Source organism: Trematomus bernacchii, unplaced genomic scaffold (assembly GCF_902827165.1).
Source record: "Trematomus bernacchii unplaced genomic scaffold, fTreBer1.1, whole genome shotgun sequence".
Taxonomy (NCBI): domain Eukaryota; kingdom Metazoa; phylum Chordata; class Actinopteri; order Perciformes; family Nototheniidae; genus Trematomus; species Trematomus bernacchii.
In genome coordinates, this window is record NW_022987973.1 from 16,928,082 (window position 1) to 16,945,089 (window position 17,008).

Consider the following 17,008-nt stretch of genomic DNA (forward strand, 5'->3'; position numbering starts at 1 on the left):
TTGTACCTACTTGTTGTTAGGTATTAGCATGTTCACGTTTGCCTGTGAATATATAGAATGTAGGTTACAATGTCCAATTCTGATCTACTGTTACTGTTTCACTGAATCACTTTCTTTTAGTGTAACCTCAGTGCCTCTCAGCAGATGTAGTTCAGCAATTTTTCCGTGGGGGTTTAAGCACAAGGCTGTTAGTGTTTTTGTTAAAAATGGTTTGTCTTCATACTTAATAGAGAAAATTAGTGTTATGTTGAAATTCCGCTTTGCTGATCCGAATGTGTGTTAAGGTGTGTTGTACATATTGGTGACTTATTTAAAACACTTCTCGATACTTGCTAGAAACTGGTTCCCTATAACATTCAATAAACAGTTCTGGCCTATTTCACAAAACGTGGATCTTGTCTAAGATAGCTTGTTTAGTAAAGAATACTATAGGAAAAGTCTTAGCAACATGATGTAAAATACACGTAGACGAATTAAAACCTTGATGATGAACATTGTATTGGTTGGTTGTAACCGATATAAAGGTTGTAACGCCGAGAGTGTGTAAAATCATTCATAAATCCAGCCAGCCACTCCTCCGCATTCCACCAATGTATCCATGGCAACATCTTCTGCTGTTGATCATCCCAAGATGGCGGACGAGGAGAATGTCACCGCGGTGAGTGCAATACTAAAGCTACTTAACGTTTTAATGGGTAAACACAAAAAACGCCACTGGTAAAGTGTTATTCTGATACTCCCAAAGTAAACGTAACGATGTGCTTTTGAATACATGCTTCATAAAAATCCGTTTAATGCATGTTAGCTGCCTGGCTAAGTCGCAGCTAAGTTAATTAACCTGCAGCTAACGGTAACTTTAATCTCACTCCTCCAAGGACAAGCTAAAACAAGAGAGCTAACAGCTACAGCTGGAGGAAGGGAACAACTACAGACACGCTAAAACACTAAGAGTGCTGCATCGTTAGCCCACGCTTTATGTTTTATCTTAGGTTAGATAACGTAAATAAATGTCCAGTTCTGCGCTAACTGAGGCTGGATTTACCACACATACTAGTTGTGTTGTGGCTATAACGTCTAGCGTTTATGACGTGGTGAAGTATAGACAATAGTAATGCACAACACTTCAGTGGCAAAGCAACCCACAAGTGAGTCGGATATGGAGAAGAGATGCGAAGCAAAACATTGCGATTGAGCATGCGTGCATCTACCTGAAACAAGAAAGCTGTTTAATCCTACATAGCCTGCAAACCACTGCATGCAGAAGTGTCAAAAAAGAAACACAAGCTGTTCCTTCTGTTATGAATATTCAGAAACAGTGTTACACCTTTTTCGACCTTGTTCTCACATCAAGAAATTCTTGCAAAACCAAAGCAGATTTGTCATTGATCAGATCTGCTTGTTTAACATGCACTTTTTCTAGTCTGATAAACTGGCTTCATTTGTTTGCTATCTGTTGTATAATGTTTAAAACATACATTTTAACTATATTTGACCAATTAATGACATACTTTTACTTAACTTGGCTTGTTAGCACTTTGCAGTCCCTAAGACATATTCAACATCAATACATTCCTAGGCTTATCATGTCCAATCAAGAAACAAATGTATTTCTATTCTTTATATTTGTATATGAACAGTGAACACACCTTAACTTTTCAGCAGACATTTCAGGCAGCCAGTCTAAACTTTGACCTGTATTACCACACAGACTTAACTGTAAGAAACTGGGGGAAATCTATTTCCTTGTGGCCACAGCTCATGCTTCCTGTGGGAACTCTGATTGATGGTGTCCAGTGTATTTTGGCTGTAATGGAGTGTATTGTGCTTATTACTTATTTGTCTTTGTTGTATTTTATATATTTCAGCTCCCAGTTGCGACTGAAGCCAAGAAACGTCGGGCACCTAAAGGTACAGACCATTAACACTTGCATATCATATGACACAAAGATTCAAAAACACAATTTCTCCCAATATTTAAATTTCTGAGAATAAACCTGTAACTGGAACAGGATACTCAAAGAGTGAGTGGAACTAATCGTCCTGCAGAGGTCACCCTCACCCTTCTTTCTACCATCACCACTAGGAACAAGCTGTTCATCAGTATGCTGCTGAATGTGTTCAGGATATTTCTTTGTCTGGAAAATGTTTGTTAATCACATTACACTAGGATATTTTGTCATCATAGATATGGCTTAATGACCCATTAACCAGTTAAGCTGCTATTCATGACTAAGCCTTTTAGTTTTTCTTGTTTGGCAATGTTTTGTAATTAACATCAGCACTGCTCAGAATGCGACCCCTATGACAGCAGTTGATGAAATGCTTTGGTATTATATTGCATAGTATTATTTTTCGTGCATGTTATTCAAGCCGGTACTGTGGTGTGCTTTCATTTAGTTTAATTTAAGGAGGTTAAACCAAATACAATTCTAACTACATTACTGTAAGATGAGTAAGTAATGAAAAAAAAAAAACACAGAAAGAGGAAGATTGAATGTTAAGTGGTTAATGTCCTAAAAATGTACAATAGTGTATACAGTAAGTGAAGTACTACTGTACATGCTCCATAACAAAGTAAAAAACATTCAAATATGACACTATTTGCAATAATAATAATAATAATAATACATTTGAGTTAATGGTACCTTTCAAAGCACCCAAGGACACCTTACAATTCATAAAATATTCAAAAAAGAGGTTAAAAACTGTACAAAAGGACAATAACAGGGAGTACTACAGTGAGTAGGCTGATCTGAACTGGGGGGTTTTGAGGAGGGACTTGAATGTGGTGATGGTGTCAGACTGTCGATGTGTGGTGGGAGGGAGTTCCATAGTCTTGGAGCAGTGCAGCTGAAAGCCAGAGCACCCATAGTGACGAGGCGTGGGGTGGGGACAGATAGTAAACCAGCAGAGGGCGTGTACTCCTGAAGGAGGTCGGCCAGTGCAGTTGGATGAGGATGGGGGTGATATGGTCAGAGGATTTTTTGCGGTGATGATCCAGGCAGCAGAGTCCTGAATGGAGTAATCATTTAACACAATACAACTGATTGTTAAATAGAATAATAAGGAAATATAAAGCTTTGAATGTGACGTAGAGACGTATAGGAAATCAAAACATACATTACTTAAAAAATATATAATAATTATTTACACAATGTCTTGAGGTACTTGTTGAGTTAACATATTTAAACAATCCACTTAATTAACCTCAGGGAATTTTGACTTAATTGTACTACACACTGAAAATGTGAAATACTGTATAAAAAACAACTTAACTCTCAGTTGAATTTTCTCCTTAAGCCATTTCTCATTCTCTAACAACCACAAAATGTAATTAGGGTTATAAAATGCACACATAAAATGAATTATGTTGTGCACAAGAAGTGTATTATGATATCTTCTTACATCTTTTGTAATTCAGTTCTACATTGTTAGCGGGGAAGACTGAGAAGGTGTTTCAGAAATATGAGCATGCCTCCAAGAAATGCCTCTTTTTTTTGCGACAAATACGCTGCCAATGGCTTTGCTCATTTTATTCATTTTTTCAATTTTGTAGAATCAAGTGCAATCGGCCTTATTTTAACACTAACTTCTGTCAAATTTACGGGAAGAATAAGTGTCTGCAGCTGAGTATGAGACTTGACATGACCAAGGGCTCTTTAAAATGTTCGCGTGAAACTTTCCCCCAAAAAAGATTCTCGTATTATTCATTCTCTCCATGTGTCTTTTGATCTCAGCATGCTTCTGCTTTGCTCTTATCCCCTTTAACCAGACAGTCGAAGCACACAGAAGCCAACTCTGCATTAGCATTAGCCAGATCAAATATAACAATGAAAAAATCCCTCCATGTTTGGGAGGATTTTTTTCAAAACTTTATTTAGAACACCTCATGCTGTGCTCTTCTTCTGAGCTCCTTTCTACCCTTCTTTCATAGAGTTATTACAGGAATACATCACACATGTATCCCGTCTCTCCTCCACCATATACGCCCTGCTTTGTGTGTGTGGACACTGGAGCGCCACAGGGCCCCGTCTGAAACCCAGAGACAAGAATATTATTGCTGTCTCAGCAGGAAGAAAGCGGATTAGGGTGCTACAAATAGGGCCGTTCCGAATCTTGACGGGGCAAACGTGTGAAACCCATGCAGTTTCACACTCGGCAGTGGAGAGCATCCTCTGAAGTTTTTGGAAGAGGCTCTAGTTCTGGTGGCAAATCAACACAGTACCGCTTGAAGCGCTGACAGAAAAAAAACAGAAGGCAGCTTTGGTATAATTCACACTGTATTTTTACACAGCCAGATCATTAATGATATCCCCTGATGTCGGTGGCAGACTCAAAGCGGAGAACTTCATTCCACACTGCCATGAGTCCTATTGTTATCCTAAGAGGAAAGTAGCAGGTCTAAGATAACAGGATTACCAGAATCAAACTCGCTCGAATAGGAATTACGCTTTTTTTCGTGTGGAATGAAACGTTGTATCACGCTGAGAAGTCTTGGAGCATTGTGGCTGGGTTCTTCAGGTTACCTAACCCTTTCTGAAGCTGGCTTTGTATCGTGCTGCTCATTCCTGCAGCCTCGCTCTCTCAGTCTGTCTATATACCCTCTCTGTTCTGTCACAAGCACCTGGCTTGCGAGATACATTGTTGCCCTGGCAACAGGGAGAAATTCTCAACCTTCCGAGACGAAAAGCAGTGTTTGTAACGAAAGAACTTGCTTACAAGGTGACATTTACAGCGTGGCTGGTGAATTGATTATTGTTTAGCCCAGGGTTTTTGGGTTGAAGTGTTAACATCTATGTTACTGTCAGATCAAAGACCTGCTGGTGACGGCACAGGGAGGGGGCTCTCAACATTATTTGTTCGGCTGCCAAATAAAAAAAAGTCTTCATTAATTTAAAAAAGGGTCTAAGTAGACATAGCTCAGGAGGCTGAGCTGTCTGATTGTGAATAACAACATTGCAGTTTGATTGGTGAATTGACTTAAATTTAGCCTGTGGATTTACGTTGAACAATTACATCTGTGTTAACTGTCAGATCAGAGACCTGCTAATGACTGCCAAAGGAGGGAGCTTTCAGGATTAATCATTCAGCTATCCACTAAAGAAGACATTATCTGAACAGTCAAGTGTATCAAGCTTTAAAGTGTGCCTGCTTTGTATGTAAATTATAGTCTCTTCCTTTCAGCTCCAGAGCTTCCCATTGTTGAGAGGAGAAACTGGCTCATCCACCAGCACTATATCCGTAAAGACTATGATACCTGTAAGGTAAAGTACCGTCATTCCTCCGCTGTCCCAAAGGCTCCGTCTGATTGACCTTTTAAAAAATAATGAAGATAATGAACGCCTGGCATGTACAGGGTTCTGTGTAACACTGTACTTTATTATGATCCAATTCACTGCATTGACCTGCATATGTGCACATGACACCCGTAGGTACTCACTTAAGTCTCTGAATACATGTCTGGACTTGTAAGATATATTAATGGAATCCTCTTTATCATTTTTTTTCACTTCCTTTAAAATGCACCAAGCAGTGAGAAGCATCTAGTTGTGAGTCTTGGGTATCCCAGCAAACCTGCTATTTTGGTTCGCTGTCCGCCAGTCACATCATTAGTCTCATTGCTAATGATGAAGTCAATCACAATAACATACAGTGGCAACAATAGCTCAACTCCTTCAGAATGTGCTTCCTCAGGAATCATACTGTTGTTTGGATGGTGGGAGCAGCACGGTGTGAGAACACCACACATCTGCAGGCGGATGGTGTGGGTCTTTTTTTAACAAGGAAATGAGTCCAAGGATGATGGAAACTGTTAATAAAAATCAATTTGGTGAAGTGTTTCATATAATCGCAACACTATTACAGTTTTAATTCTGCTGTATTTCACATTGCAAATGGTTACATCATGTCTTAAACTTGGCATAACAGCGTTTGCCTTGTACCCACATTTTTAAAAAAGTTTGATTGACGCATGTGATTCTCTGGATTATTAAACCCTGTTAGGCTCATCATCACTTTCTGATGACCCTGAAGAATGGCACACGCAGAAACACGGTGGTTTTACAATAAGGTTGTTCTATATTCTACAGCAGATAGCAGGACGTACTCTTTTAATCAGAGGTTAAACATTTATAAACATCAAAAGAGGACCTTCATACTGTATTTGCAACTGTAATTGGACAACAGAAACTGTAAAATCCCTAATAATCATTTAAAGACAATAAGATTGATTTAACTACTTTCAACAAATTGATGGCCATCTAAATACATCGACTGGCTGGAGAATGTTACATTTTCATATTGTATTTATATTTTAAGCAATATTCTATTATTTAATATCATTTGCTCTAGTATTCTTGCTTTTTTGGACAAAATGATCAGGTTGGCAACTGACCAGAAAAGATGTGGCTCTGAGACGTCTATTTTCAGCACAAACTCTTAAGCCACATTTTACACCAAAACAGTAACAGCTCGCTATGCACTGCCTCATTAGGATGAACCTCCCTCCTGTCAGCGACTCTCCTCCCATCTGTGCACCGTGCGCTCTGCACTGGGCACCAAAATAACACACAGCTGGGCAAAACACATTTTAAGGTCAGGAAAATAGCAAAGATAAGGCCCTCAATCTGTTGCAAAGCAGATATATAGGGGTTGGTATACTACACATTATCCATACAGGCAAAATAACCTTTCCTTTTTGCAGTAGTCCTATTCACACAAGTTAACATCCACCTCAGTTTTAGAATTGTCTCTCGTTCTGTGTCCTGCAGGCGATCATCAAAGAACAGCTGCAGGAGACTAATGGGATGTGTGAATATGCCATCTATGTTCAAGGTGAGCCATTATTTTATATTAACTCTTTCCTATCACACATGTCACATTTATGATGTTAATTTAGTGCCACACCAAATGAAGGCTCTGTGGTTGTCCTGATAACATATGTTTCTCCAGAATCTGCTCTATAGTGCCTATGCTGCCTGATCTTTAATGCGATTTTACTTCCTTGTGTTGATGAAGATCCTCTCTTTTTTGTGTTTTAATTACAACAGCACTAATCCTGCGTCTTGAGGGCAAGATCCAGCCGTCCCTGGAGCTGTTTCAGAGCTGCGCCATCCTTAATCCCAGCAGCACTGACAACCTCAAGCAAGTGGCCAGATCACTGTGAGTCCAACAGCCCTCCCCCCCTCGAGGCCGGGGAGCCTCAACCCATCTCTATTAGCTCACAAGACAGATATAGGAGATAAATACTTAGTGATAAAAGCCCAACTGCGGGCCAGTTATGGCCAGTACTTTTGATAACACCGTAGGGAATAGTTAATCGACCCCCGCTGACTATTTATCACTGTTAAATAGCTGTAAGAACAGTTATTCAGCATGCTGTGATAGGATTGATTAAAATCTCATATGGATTATTGTTGTTTATTCTTTCCGCAGATTTCTCCTGGGAAAGCACAAAGCAGCGATTGAATTCTATCATGAAGCTGCAAGGCTCAACGAGAAAGACTGGGTAAAAGAAAACTCTAGTACTGAGTTTCTGCTTTGCCTTAAAGTGTATGTGTCTTTCGGCCTGGTGTCTTTCACTCTCAATGAAGTTGTCCCTTCTAATTCAAATGACGGAAATGCTGCAGAATTTGTATTCCACAGAGCTGTTGTCTTAAATATTTGGAAATTGAATTAGGCACAGCCTTTATCCCGCCCTGTTTAATTAAGCATGCCCCATTTATAATGTGACATTTTCTAACCCCAGGAGATCAATCATAATCTGGGGTTGTGCTATTTCTTCATCAAAGACTTCAAAAATGTGAGTATGCAGATCTTTCTGACATTATACATTACAAAGTGTATTTATTCCCAAGTGATTTGATCCTTGTTTATGTTATCTGTGTTTGTCAGGCTGAGGAGCATCTTAACATAGCTCTCCAGATAAACAAGCACGACAAGAGCTTCATGATGCTCGGGAAAGTTCATCTACTGGCCGGAGAAACTGACAGGGCCATTGAAGTGTACAAGAGGGCAGTGGAGTAAGTAAAGGTCAAATGTGATATTAAGAAATCAATGAGGATTTAAAGACAAATCTATAAAGTAGCATTTTTAAACACATTCTAGGTGTTTCGTTCAATATTCAGTGACTATGGTTCTCTGAATATATGTTTAAACAATTCAGACATACATGTGCATTGATCCATGATAAGTGTTACATTTCTGGTCTAGAATGTTTTTTTTCAAGACAAAGCTTTTTTCATTTAACCCAAAACTTAAACTAATCTTTAATGTATAACTGTTCATACTTGCACAGCCTCAGCATGACATGTCTCTTTATGTCTCAAGACACTTAAAGAGATAACAGACATAAAACATGCTGTTTTAGAGAAGGTTAGTTATTTCCGAGGGGTTTTGTCTTGATGTATCTACCGCCTCTCACTCTTTGGAGCTCTTTTTAATAAGTGCCTCTCATCCGATCTCACACAAAGCTCCAGTTTAGCCACAGTTTAACCCGGGGCTTTTTTCTGTTCAGTATAAATTATTTTCATTTCCACTTCTATTCACATGTTGAATATTTAAACATTAGGCCCTGTTGTAAATAGGGAAATGACATTGATGTCTATAATGGAGCTCATTATTGCTACCTCCTGTTGAGGTTAAATGAATTAATCAACCACCCTGATACTAATGTTGCTTTGAATTAGACATACCACTGTGAATCCTATTTTAATGCAGATACGCCTCTTGTCTACCATTTATATTTCAGAGCCCCATCATATCCCCACAGGTCATAATTAATACTCCACAGTTATGCTGAATCAAACCATGATTGAATCAGCAGATTCCTTGAATATCAACTATGTGTGCCTAAGAATAAGTGCAGGAATTAAATGTGATTACAGGCATAGATAAAGTTTCATTTGACTAGTCTCCTTCTTTATTCAGCTTCTCTCCAGAGAACACTGAACTCCTGACGACTCTGGGCCTGCTCTTTTTACAGGTTGGTGGATTTGTAATAAACTTTCAAGTGAAATGAAGTGTAAACAAGATAAGAGTGGCATTCACTGTACGACTCAGAATAGAAACATCTAAATTGTGTTTTTTAATGTTGTGTTTTTGCCAGCTCGGAAAATACCAAAAAGCATTTGAATACCTTGGAAATGCCCTCACTTTTGACCCCAACAATTATAAGGTATGTGGGTGTTTGTGGGTAAACGCATCATTATTTGGTATTAAAACAGTTTGCTACTGAGTGCATTAGATTCTTTTAAAGCAGCTCAGTTAAAGTAAAAGCTCACTCTCTGTCAGGTGGCACTGTCTCTCATCATGTGCACTCTCAAAGGGTGCATCTTCCTCTAATACCTCTCTAATGATTGTTTTCATGGCAGGCCATCCTGGCTGCAGGCAGCATGATGCAGACCCACGGAGACTTTGATGTGGCCATGAACAAGTACCGAGTGGCGGCCTGTGCCGTGCCTGAGAGCCCGCCCCTCTGGAACAACATCGGCATGTGCTTCTTTGGGAAAAAGAAATACGTAGCTGTGAGTAAGACTATGTATTGATTCACTGGTTAAAGGCTGATGAAGTTAGTTCGCCCAATACAAATAGGTTTACTTATGACAGTGCCTATAGAAAATCATCATACCCCTTTGAAATGGTTTCTTTATTTATCGTACAGCCTGAAATAAAAACCCATTTAAAAAAAAAAAAAAAAAAAAAAAAAATTTAAAAAAAGAGACTTTTCCCACTTCCTTCACAAATGTAGCTTTACAACATCAAACTAATGAAAAAAGAGGCGACAGTTCTGAATATTAATACAACATTTTTAAAACTAGAATAACAAGGTTGGAAAAGTCATCTGATCCCCTGATGTAATACTTCATGTGGCCTCCTTTTGCTGCAATTACAGCCATCAATCTATTTGAATACGTCTCTGCTAGCTTTGCACACCTAGATTAGGGAATGTTTGCCCATTCTTCCTTGAATGATTCTTGGCAGAATTGTTCGAGTTCATTCAAATTCCGCGGTGAGCGGCGATGGACTGCTCTCTTCAAGTCCCTCCACAGATGTTCTATCAGATTTCATTCAGGGCTCTGACTTGGCCACTTAAGGACATTCAAAATATTGAAAGCATTTCCTTTTTAAAGTCTAAACCTGCATTGTTTAAGTCATCCATATCTTCTAGCGTGCAATATCCTTCTTGTTGGCACATTAGTGTGTATCTTACCGTATTACTGCCCCCTGTTGATCACTAGAATAGTATCTAACCCTTATTTTTGTATCACACACATTCATGTGCGTCCTTGTGTGATATGTCAAAGCATTGTTCCATATCATTAATAATGGTCACAAACTAAACAAGAAACCTTTGATTAGGATGTTGAATGCAATACTTTAACATTGCATTCATTGTTTTACTTGTTGTATTGAAAGTTATACTTGCTTACCTTTTCCACCCCATAGTACATAAAGACAACCAGGAATACATCCCTCCTCTATTGGCCAAATTCACCTATATCATTGTACACCGGCCACAGACTGGGGCTTTATTCTTTGATATACTCTCATAGCATACCCAGCTCAGGCATTTTACACTGTGCTGTAGGTTGGCTCTCAATGCTTACTCACTCTCCATTGCTTTTTTGAGGTTCTTCTTAGGATGATATATTATTTAGATGAACATCTGTCAGCTGTTTGATTCCTCTCCTAACTTCATGTTTCCACAGGCTATCAGCTGCCTGAAGCGGGCTCACTACATGTCTCCTTTTGATTGGAAGGTGTTGTACAACCTGGGTCTGGTCCACCTGACCATGCAGCAGTACGCCTCTGCCTTCCACTTCCTCAGCGCAGCCATCAACCTGAACCCACGCATGGGCGATCTCTACATGTTGCTGGCAGGTACTGTGGCCAATAAATAATTCATGACTGGATTGGGCTTGCTTAAGAGAGCAAATAGAAGAGTTGTGGGAAAATAGTGGCAACCATTTTTCAGTTTACTGTTTCACATTGATTGAATTATTTACAAAAGGTGCATACTATACCTTTTGTAAAGCACACACAACACATAGAGCATGAAGAATCACCGAACAGTTCCTGCATGTGACAGTATTTCAGTTTAAACTCAAACTCATTCCTAACAGTGGCTCTGACCAACTTGGAGGACGTAGAGAATGCCACCAGAGCGTATGAACAAGCTGTGACCATCGACCAGTGAGTCTAACCCGCCTTCTACTTTAATGTACTGTGAGTCTTAATTTGAGACTTTAATTGTTTCATGTTTTATTTCCTCCTCCCTCTGTGATCATTTATGTACAGATCCAACCCTCTGGTCAACCTGAACTTTGCCATCTTCCTCTATAACCATGGCGATAAGAAGGCCACTCTGGATCAGTACCAGGAGATGGAAAGGAAAGTCAACCTGCTTCGAGACAGCAGTAGCAGCTTCGAATTTGACCCTGAGGTAAGATAAGATAAGATGGACCTTTATTTATCCCTGTGGGGAAATGCAGGCGTTTATAAGAGCAACAGGGTCAGAGTGAAAAACAGGATTCACACAAGGTCAAAGATCGAATAGAATACAAATTAAAATAATAATACAAAAATAAAAGTGATAAAGTAACTGTTGAAACAGATATCACAGTAAACGTTGAGCATTTGAATGGACATATAAACATATTTGGATTGTAATTTAGATCCTGTTGATATTAAAGGTCCCCTATTATACTGTTTTTCATCAATATATTATAGGTCTCAGATATATACAAAACATGTCTCTGAAGGGTTTGGCTCGAAATACCAAACAGATCATGCATTGCAGCATCCCATAATCCCCTCTGTTTCAGCCCTGTTTCAAAAGGGCTGATTCTCTGTCTGTTACTTTGGTTACACAAGCCAAAAAATCGTTATGACATCATAAAGTGGCCAAAATCTCATCAGCTCATTTTCAGACAGGTTTTTATATAAATGGATCGGGACAAAAAGAGAGCGAATCTTTTTTCCTGAAACTTTCAGAATCTCTTTACACAGAGGGGGGACACATGTTTATGTATAAAAGATGTGAAAAAGTGGATTATGCATAATAGGTGACCTTTAACTTCTGAAAATCAGCTGTAGTTACCCGTACCTTAAGTGGTCTACTTGTCACCAACAGCTGATAGACATGGCTCAGAAGATGGGGGCTGCCCTGCAGGTGACAGAGGGTCTGGTGTGGACTAAACCAGACAAGGAGTCCAAATCTAAACCCAACTCTGCAGCAGCCACCAAAGCCCCCGGAGCTGCTCTTGGAACGAACCAAGCTCTGGGCCAAGCCATGTCTTCTGCTGCGAGCTACAACAAGAACATGCAGCTACCATCAGGTACAAACCACCATTAAGGTTTGTGGAAGGTGTCATGTAATATTCTGTCAACTCGGTGTCTGGTTACGCGTTTAGATATCTGACAGAACTGCGATGAGCCAGTGCAAGGCTGAATGTCATGACCGCAAAAAATGTGAACATATTTTTCTTATCCGAAAAGTCCAGTGTTACACCCTCAGTGCAGGGGATGAAGAATTGCACAGCCTCCTCCTCTCTCCAATAAACCAAAGCCCAATTTTCATTTGAAATGGAACCATGGACATATCTCTCCTGTGTGAGCTCCCAGCCTCTCACCTGCACTGTAGCAGAGTGAATATATGGGCTCAGGCAAAATGGAATATGGAAGGGAAAAAAGCTAACCTCCAGCCAGTATACTCTCTATTGTTGGCAACAAAAAGAAAGTCAGCGGGCTGGAAAAAAACGAAACAAAGTTAAGCAAATCAATTCAAGGTTACTCTGAAATGACAGTCGTGGCTTACAGCTCTCAAATGTAATTGGACTGGAGTGTTTTTTTTTAACCAGAGCCTGAGAGCTGTGTTTTCTATAACCTTTATTTAGCTAATAACAGCAGAACAATGCATCCATGTTCAGTGACATTTTACACAATTACACAGCTCTGATCATCTATCTGCAATTTGTAGGAAAATGTAAATAAAGCCTGTACGTTCACTTTAAACCTAGTTAGTGATTAACAGTCTACTATTAGTGCCAATGATACTGGATATTTAAAGTGGAGCTTGTACCTATTTACTGGTGTCTGTAAATGAATGTTGTGGCGGTCAGGATTCCTATATAACAGGCAGGGACTTACTTTACTGTGTCTTTGTGGTTATGAAGATTAACAACTTAACCCTGAAACTTGGTTTGGGTTTGAAAATAAATATCTGCCAGAGCATTATGAGTTGAAGTTATTTGTAATGGAAACAGTATAAATCTTTTAAAGGGTAACTTCTGGTTGTACATGTTCTTTTTCGCAGGCATTCAGAAGCCCACTACCTCTAACATTTTCACAATCACCTTTTACACTGTTTTTTTTTACAGATAATTAAAATGTAACTTAGAAAATGATCCTGTCAGAAACATCTTTTGAGCTGTTCTTAAGTCTAAAACTAAAATGAGAAATCATTTTAGACTACTTAGAATAAATTCTAAGAATGTATTTTCTCACTTAATAATAGGGTATATCTACTTAATTCAACTTGAACAAAAGGAGAACTCTGACCTGCGAGTTCGAGTAGTTTAAAATAGCATTGAACCATGGAAGTCAATCACATATTTAGCTATTTCATCTGTGTAGGTTTTAAGGAACTAAAAACCCGTTTCCGAGCAATGTATCGACTCTTTGTTATTCTCAGGAGTTTCCAAAGGCCCCTCCATGCCCCTGGAGCCAGAGCCCGATGAGGAGTTGGCCCCCAGCCCCCCCGATGATCCTCCAGGATCCCCGCTGCCTGCAGAGTCAGAAAACCCCAAACCCAAAACCTCCAAGAGGAGATCTAAGGTGGAGGAATGAGTTTAGTTGTTATCTGCATCTTACTAGATATCTTTGTCATAAGATCACGCTGGTTTTATGGAGGCAAATCAAGGTTCTTAAACAGCAGTCAAGCTATTAGTGGTTTTCTAGCTCCTTGTAGTTAGACATGAAGGCTGAGGGGATGTGCTTCTGGTTTAAATACCTGCTGCACTGACATTTGTCCTCCTTTACAGTGAAAAGGTCAACTATTATGTGCAATTTGTTCATACTATTTATTGCTGGATTACTGAATGTCAGTAAACCAACACCCTGTTTCATGCAAGATGAAAAGGAAATCAAGTTTTTCTTGTAGATGTCGATGTGGCAGGATTGGTGCACATGTCCAACACATTTCAATGGAACTTTAGGAACTTCTCAATTCAACAAAATGGTTATATGAACATTGTTAAGGAACTGCTTCGACAATCACTGAGATCTTAGGACAGAAATGGATGTTATGATAGTTACAGGTTGTCTGTCTGATATGGCTCTTTTTGAGGGTTGAGTGTAAATAGGGACACGCTTTTATATGTGGATACATGGTATGTTTATAGAGAGTAATGTATTTAATAAAAAAAACAAGAGACTTTAAAGAAAATGACTGTGTCGCTTCTTATTCAAAGTCCAGTTTGTGTCTTGTGTGTTTGCTTTCCATAATTAAGCTTTGCAGACAACAGAGGACAGAGTTGTTTCAGAGCTTCAAAGTGAATCTGTTATCTAACACCGATACATGTTCTGAACAAGGAGGACACCCTACAAATAAATAATTAATCCTTCATGCTAAAACATTCAACATCTTGGGTAAAGGCATACGGTGTTGATATATTATTATGTATTGTTTTTGTTTGTGTAATATACATACACATATTTGAATAGGGGGAGCTCTCCAAACCAAATCTGTTTGTGTCATGACAAATATCCTCAGGATTGTGGGGGAAGAAAGAAAAAATAATCATTGTTTTGGTATAATATAGGACCTCATTAATTATCTGGAATCATTTCTGTGTATGAATTAAAATATGGATAGGTTCATTTGTACATATTAAGCAAACATATGTATGAATCATGTATCCTGAACAAGTCTAGATGCACAGGAATGTGTTGTGCATTTAATATTAAGGTAAATATGAAACCACTGATGTTTTGGTTTAGTAGTTCAGAGACTGAGGGACTGCTAAAAAAAAAACAAAGAAATATAAATAGAACAATTTCAAAATGCAAGAATTATACCCAAACACTTTCAAAATGTGTTATAATAAATACCAAAAGAGCTTTCATAGTAACAATCACCTCCCAGCTCACTGAACTCTGCTGTGAACTGTTTTGAGATCATTAACTGTAAGTTGGGTGTTTCTTTACAAATATTTATGTTGAATGATTATTGCAACTCAAGTTTGTTTCAGAGATTTAAATCACTTTTGATATAATAGTGTTTCATAATTTTGTCTGAGGCATATAGAACAAAGTTAGGACTCTCTGCGTCGCACTGCACCATGGGATGTCTGTCATCATGCTTGTGCTGCAGTGCAATGCTTTGGTTTTAAAAATCTGTCATTGTGTATTATTTGATTACAAACCTTTGGGTCAGGCTAAATGGAATTTGTCATGAGTTATAATATACACCTGGGCCAAAAGTTATTTTGAACAATGGACAATCATTTCTGCCTCAGTGACATTCATCAACATCATCAGTAGTTGTTTAAGTATTTTTCCATTGCAAAAGAGCCCACTCAGTTCAGCCTTCCAAAGACTTTGTTTCTGATTATGTTTTGTTTTTGCAAAGGACATGATTTCCCTCAACAATCCATCCTACACAGATATTGAGTTTTGCATCAATTATCTTTCAGCATGTGGCAACTGAGGGTTCCTGTAAAAACACTGCAGTAAGAACCTTGGTAAATGTACAAGTACACACTACTTGTCTGAACTTGGTTTCACTTCTAGATTTCTCTTGTGCATGCTCTGACTGAATGGAGGTACCTGCTGATTAGTAACATGTACTACATTCAAGGATTCTTTTTTACTAAATTATAAGCTTTTTTCACTTTTACTGATGGATGACACTCATACATGAGTCTGTTTTCAGGTGCTGCAAAAGTATACATTTCCCTTGTGGGACACTGAACAGAAAAATTCCAAAACATAATTGCCGTTTATTATGCTTACTGTTTTTAGAATCCCATTTATTATTTAGACATCAATTTAGTTTATTCGTTTTTATTGATGTTAGGTTGCACTGAACTTCATTCAAGACATACTTTTCTATTTTAACATATTCATTTGATACTTTATATGATGTTCTTCTCTAAAACAGGAATCTTATTGGAGGCTGATAGTAATACAGTCTTCCTCACAGTTACCTTTTGTCATTCAGGATTAAATGCAGCCATCATTTGACCCTGACGCTGACACACAGCAGCGGTCTAGATCTACCTTCCTCATCTTCCTTATCTTTCATACTTTTCTGATGGAAAATAGAATTGACATGTGTAGCTATTATCCCCAAAACACTGTCGTTTTTTATTAGGTTCTTGTTGAACTGTGCATGCCCGATTTGCCTGTGTTCATAACCTTTAGAGGCCAGCTGATGGCTGCCGATTTACTGCTGCAGCAGATGTGGAAAATAGGTTTTCACTTTCTCGTCTCCAAGAGGCTTGTGGAAGCCTCAGTCTCAATACTTCGAATATGAATAAAGGTCAGTACACTGTGGCTCCCTTATGTGCGATTTACTGGCAAATCAACAGGTTTTGTTTTGATCTGAATCCATTTTTCAGACTTTTTCAAGTTTCTTTCAAGTCATCATGGATCCAGGGAATAAGTAGTACTATTGTTTTATTTATGTTTTTTGCCTTTCAGATTTGACTGTGTTAGGTATATATCGACAGCTCTAAATAATACACTATTCACCAGGTTTGTTTTTTTATAACTTTAAATGTATTATAAGGCCATATTTTTGTTTTGTTGCAGCACAAAGCTGACGGATGCCTTACTTGGACAAAGACGTCATTTTTATTTCCACACAGTCTTTCTTATTTGAGTTACAGTGACATGTGGTGATTTGATATTTGAGGATTCTGGATGTCTGGATTTCATATAAGCTGTGCTGTTAACCTTAACCTCATTTTCCTACTTTGCAGATCTACCGTATAACCTTTTAGCT

General features: G+C 38.6%; 1 protein-coding gene across 1 annotated transcript; it reads left to right on the forward strand.

The window, feature by feature from the left end:
- The first annotated feature begins 598 nt into the window (after positions 1–598).
- On the forward strand, positions 599–14,439 carry bbs4 (Bardet-Biedl syndrome 4). Its single transcript, XM_034116621.1, has 16 exons — positions 599–658; positions 1,866–1,908; positions 5,185–5,264; positions 6,771–6,834; positions 7,050–7,161; positions 7,435–7,507; positions 7,748–7,801; positions 7,894–8,021; positions 8,929–8,983; positions 9,107–9,175; positions 9,372–9,524; positions 10,710–10,881; positions 11,124–11,193; positions 11,299–11,443; positions 12,134–12,338; positions 13,694–14,439. The coding sequence occupies exons 1-16, from the start codon at positions 599–601 to the stop codon at positions 13,846–13,848; spliced, it is 1,638 nt and encodes a 545-aa protein (XP_033972512.1). The 3' UTR covers positions 13,849–14,439.
- Positions 14,440–17,008: the final 2,569 nt, after the last annotated feature.

What these genes read in the sequence shown, in the direction of transcription:
- bbs4 (XM_034116621.1), top strand. Translation starts at nt 599, where the DNA reads ATGGCAACATCTTCTGCTGTTGATCATCCCAAGATGGCGGACGAGGAG. An exon ending in GTGTACAAGAGGGCAGTGGA is followed by an intron (nt 8,022 to 8,928) that starts GTAAGTAAAGGT and finishes TTCTTTATTCAG; the next exon opens with CTTCTCTCCAGAGAACACTG. An exon ending in TTGACCCCAACAATTATAAG is followed by an intron (nt 9,176 to 9,371) that starts GTATGTGGGTGT and finishes TTTTCATGGCAG; the next exon opens with GCCATCCTGGCTGCAGGCAG.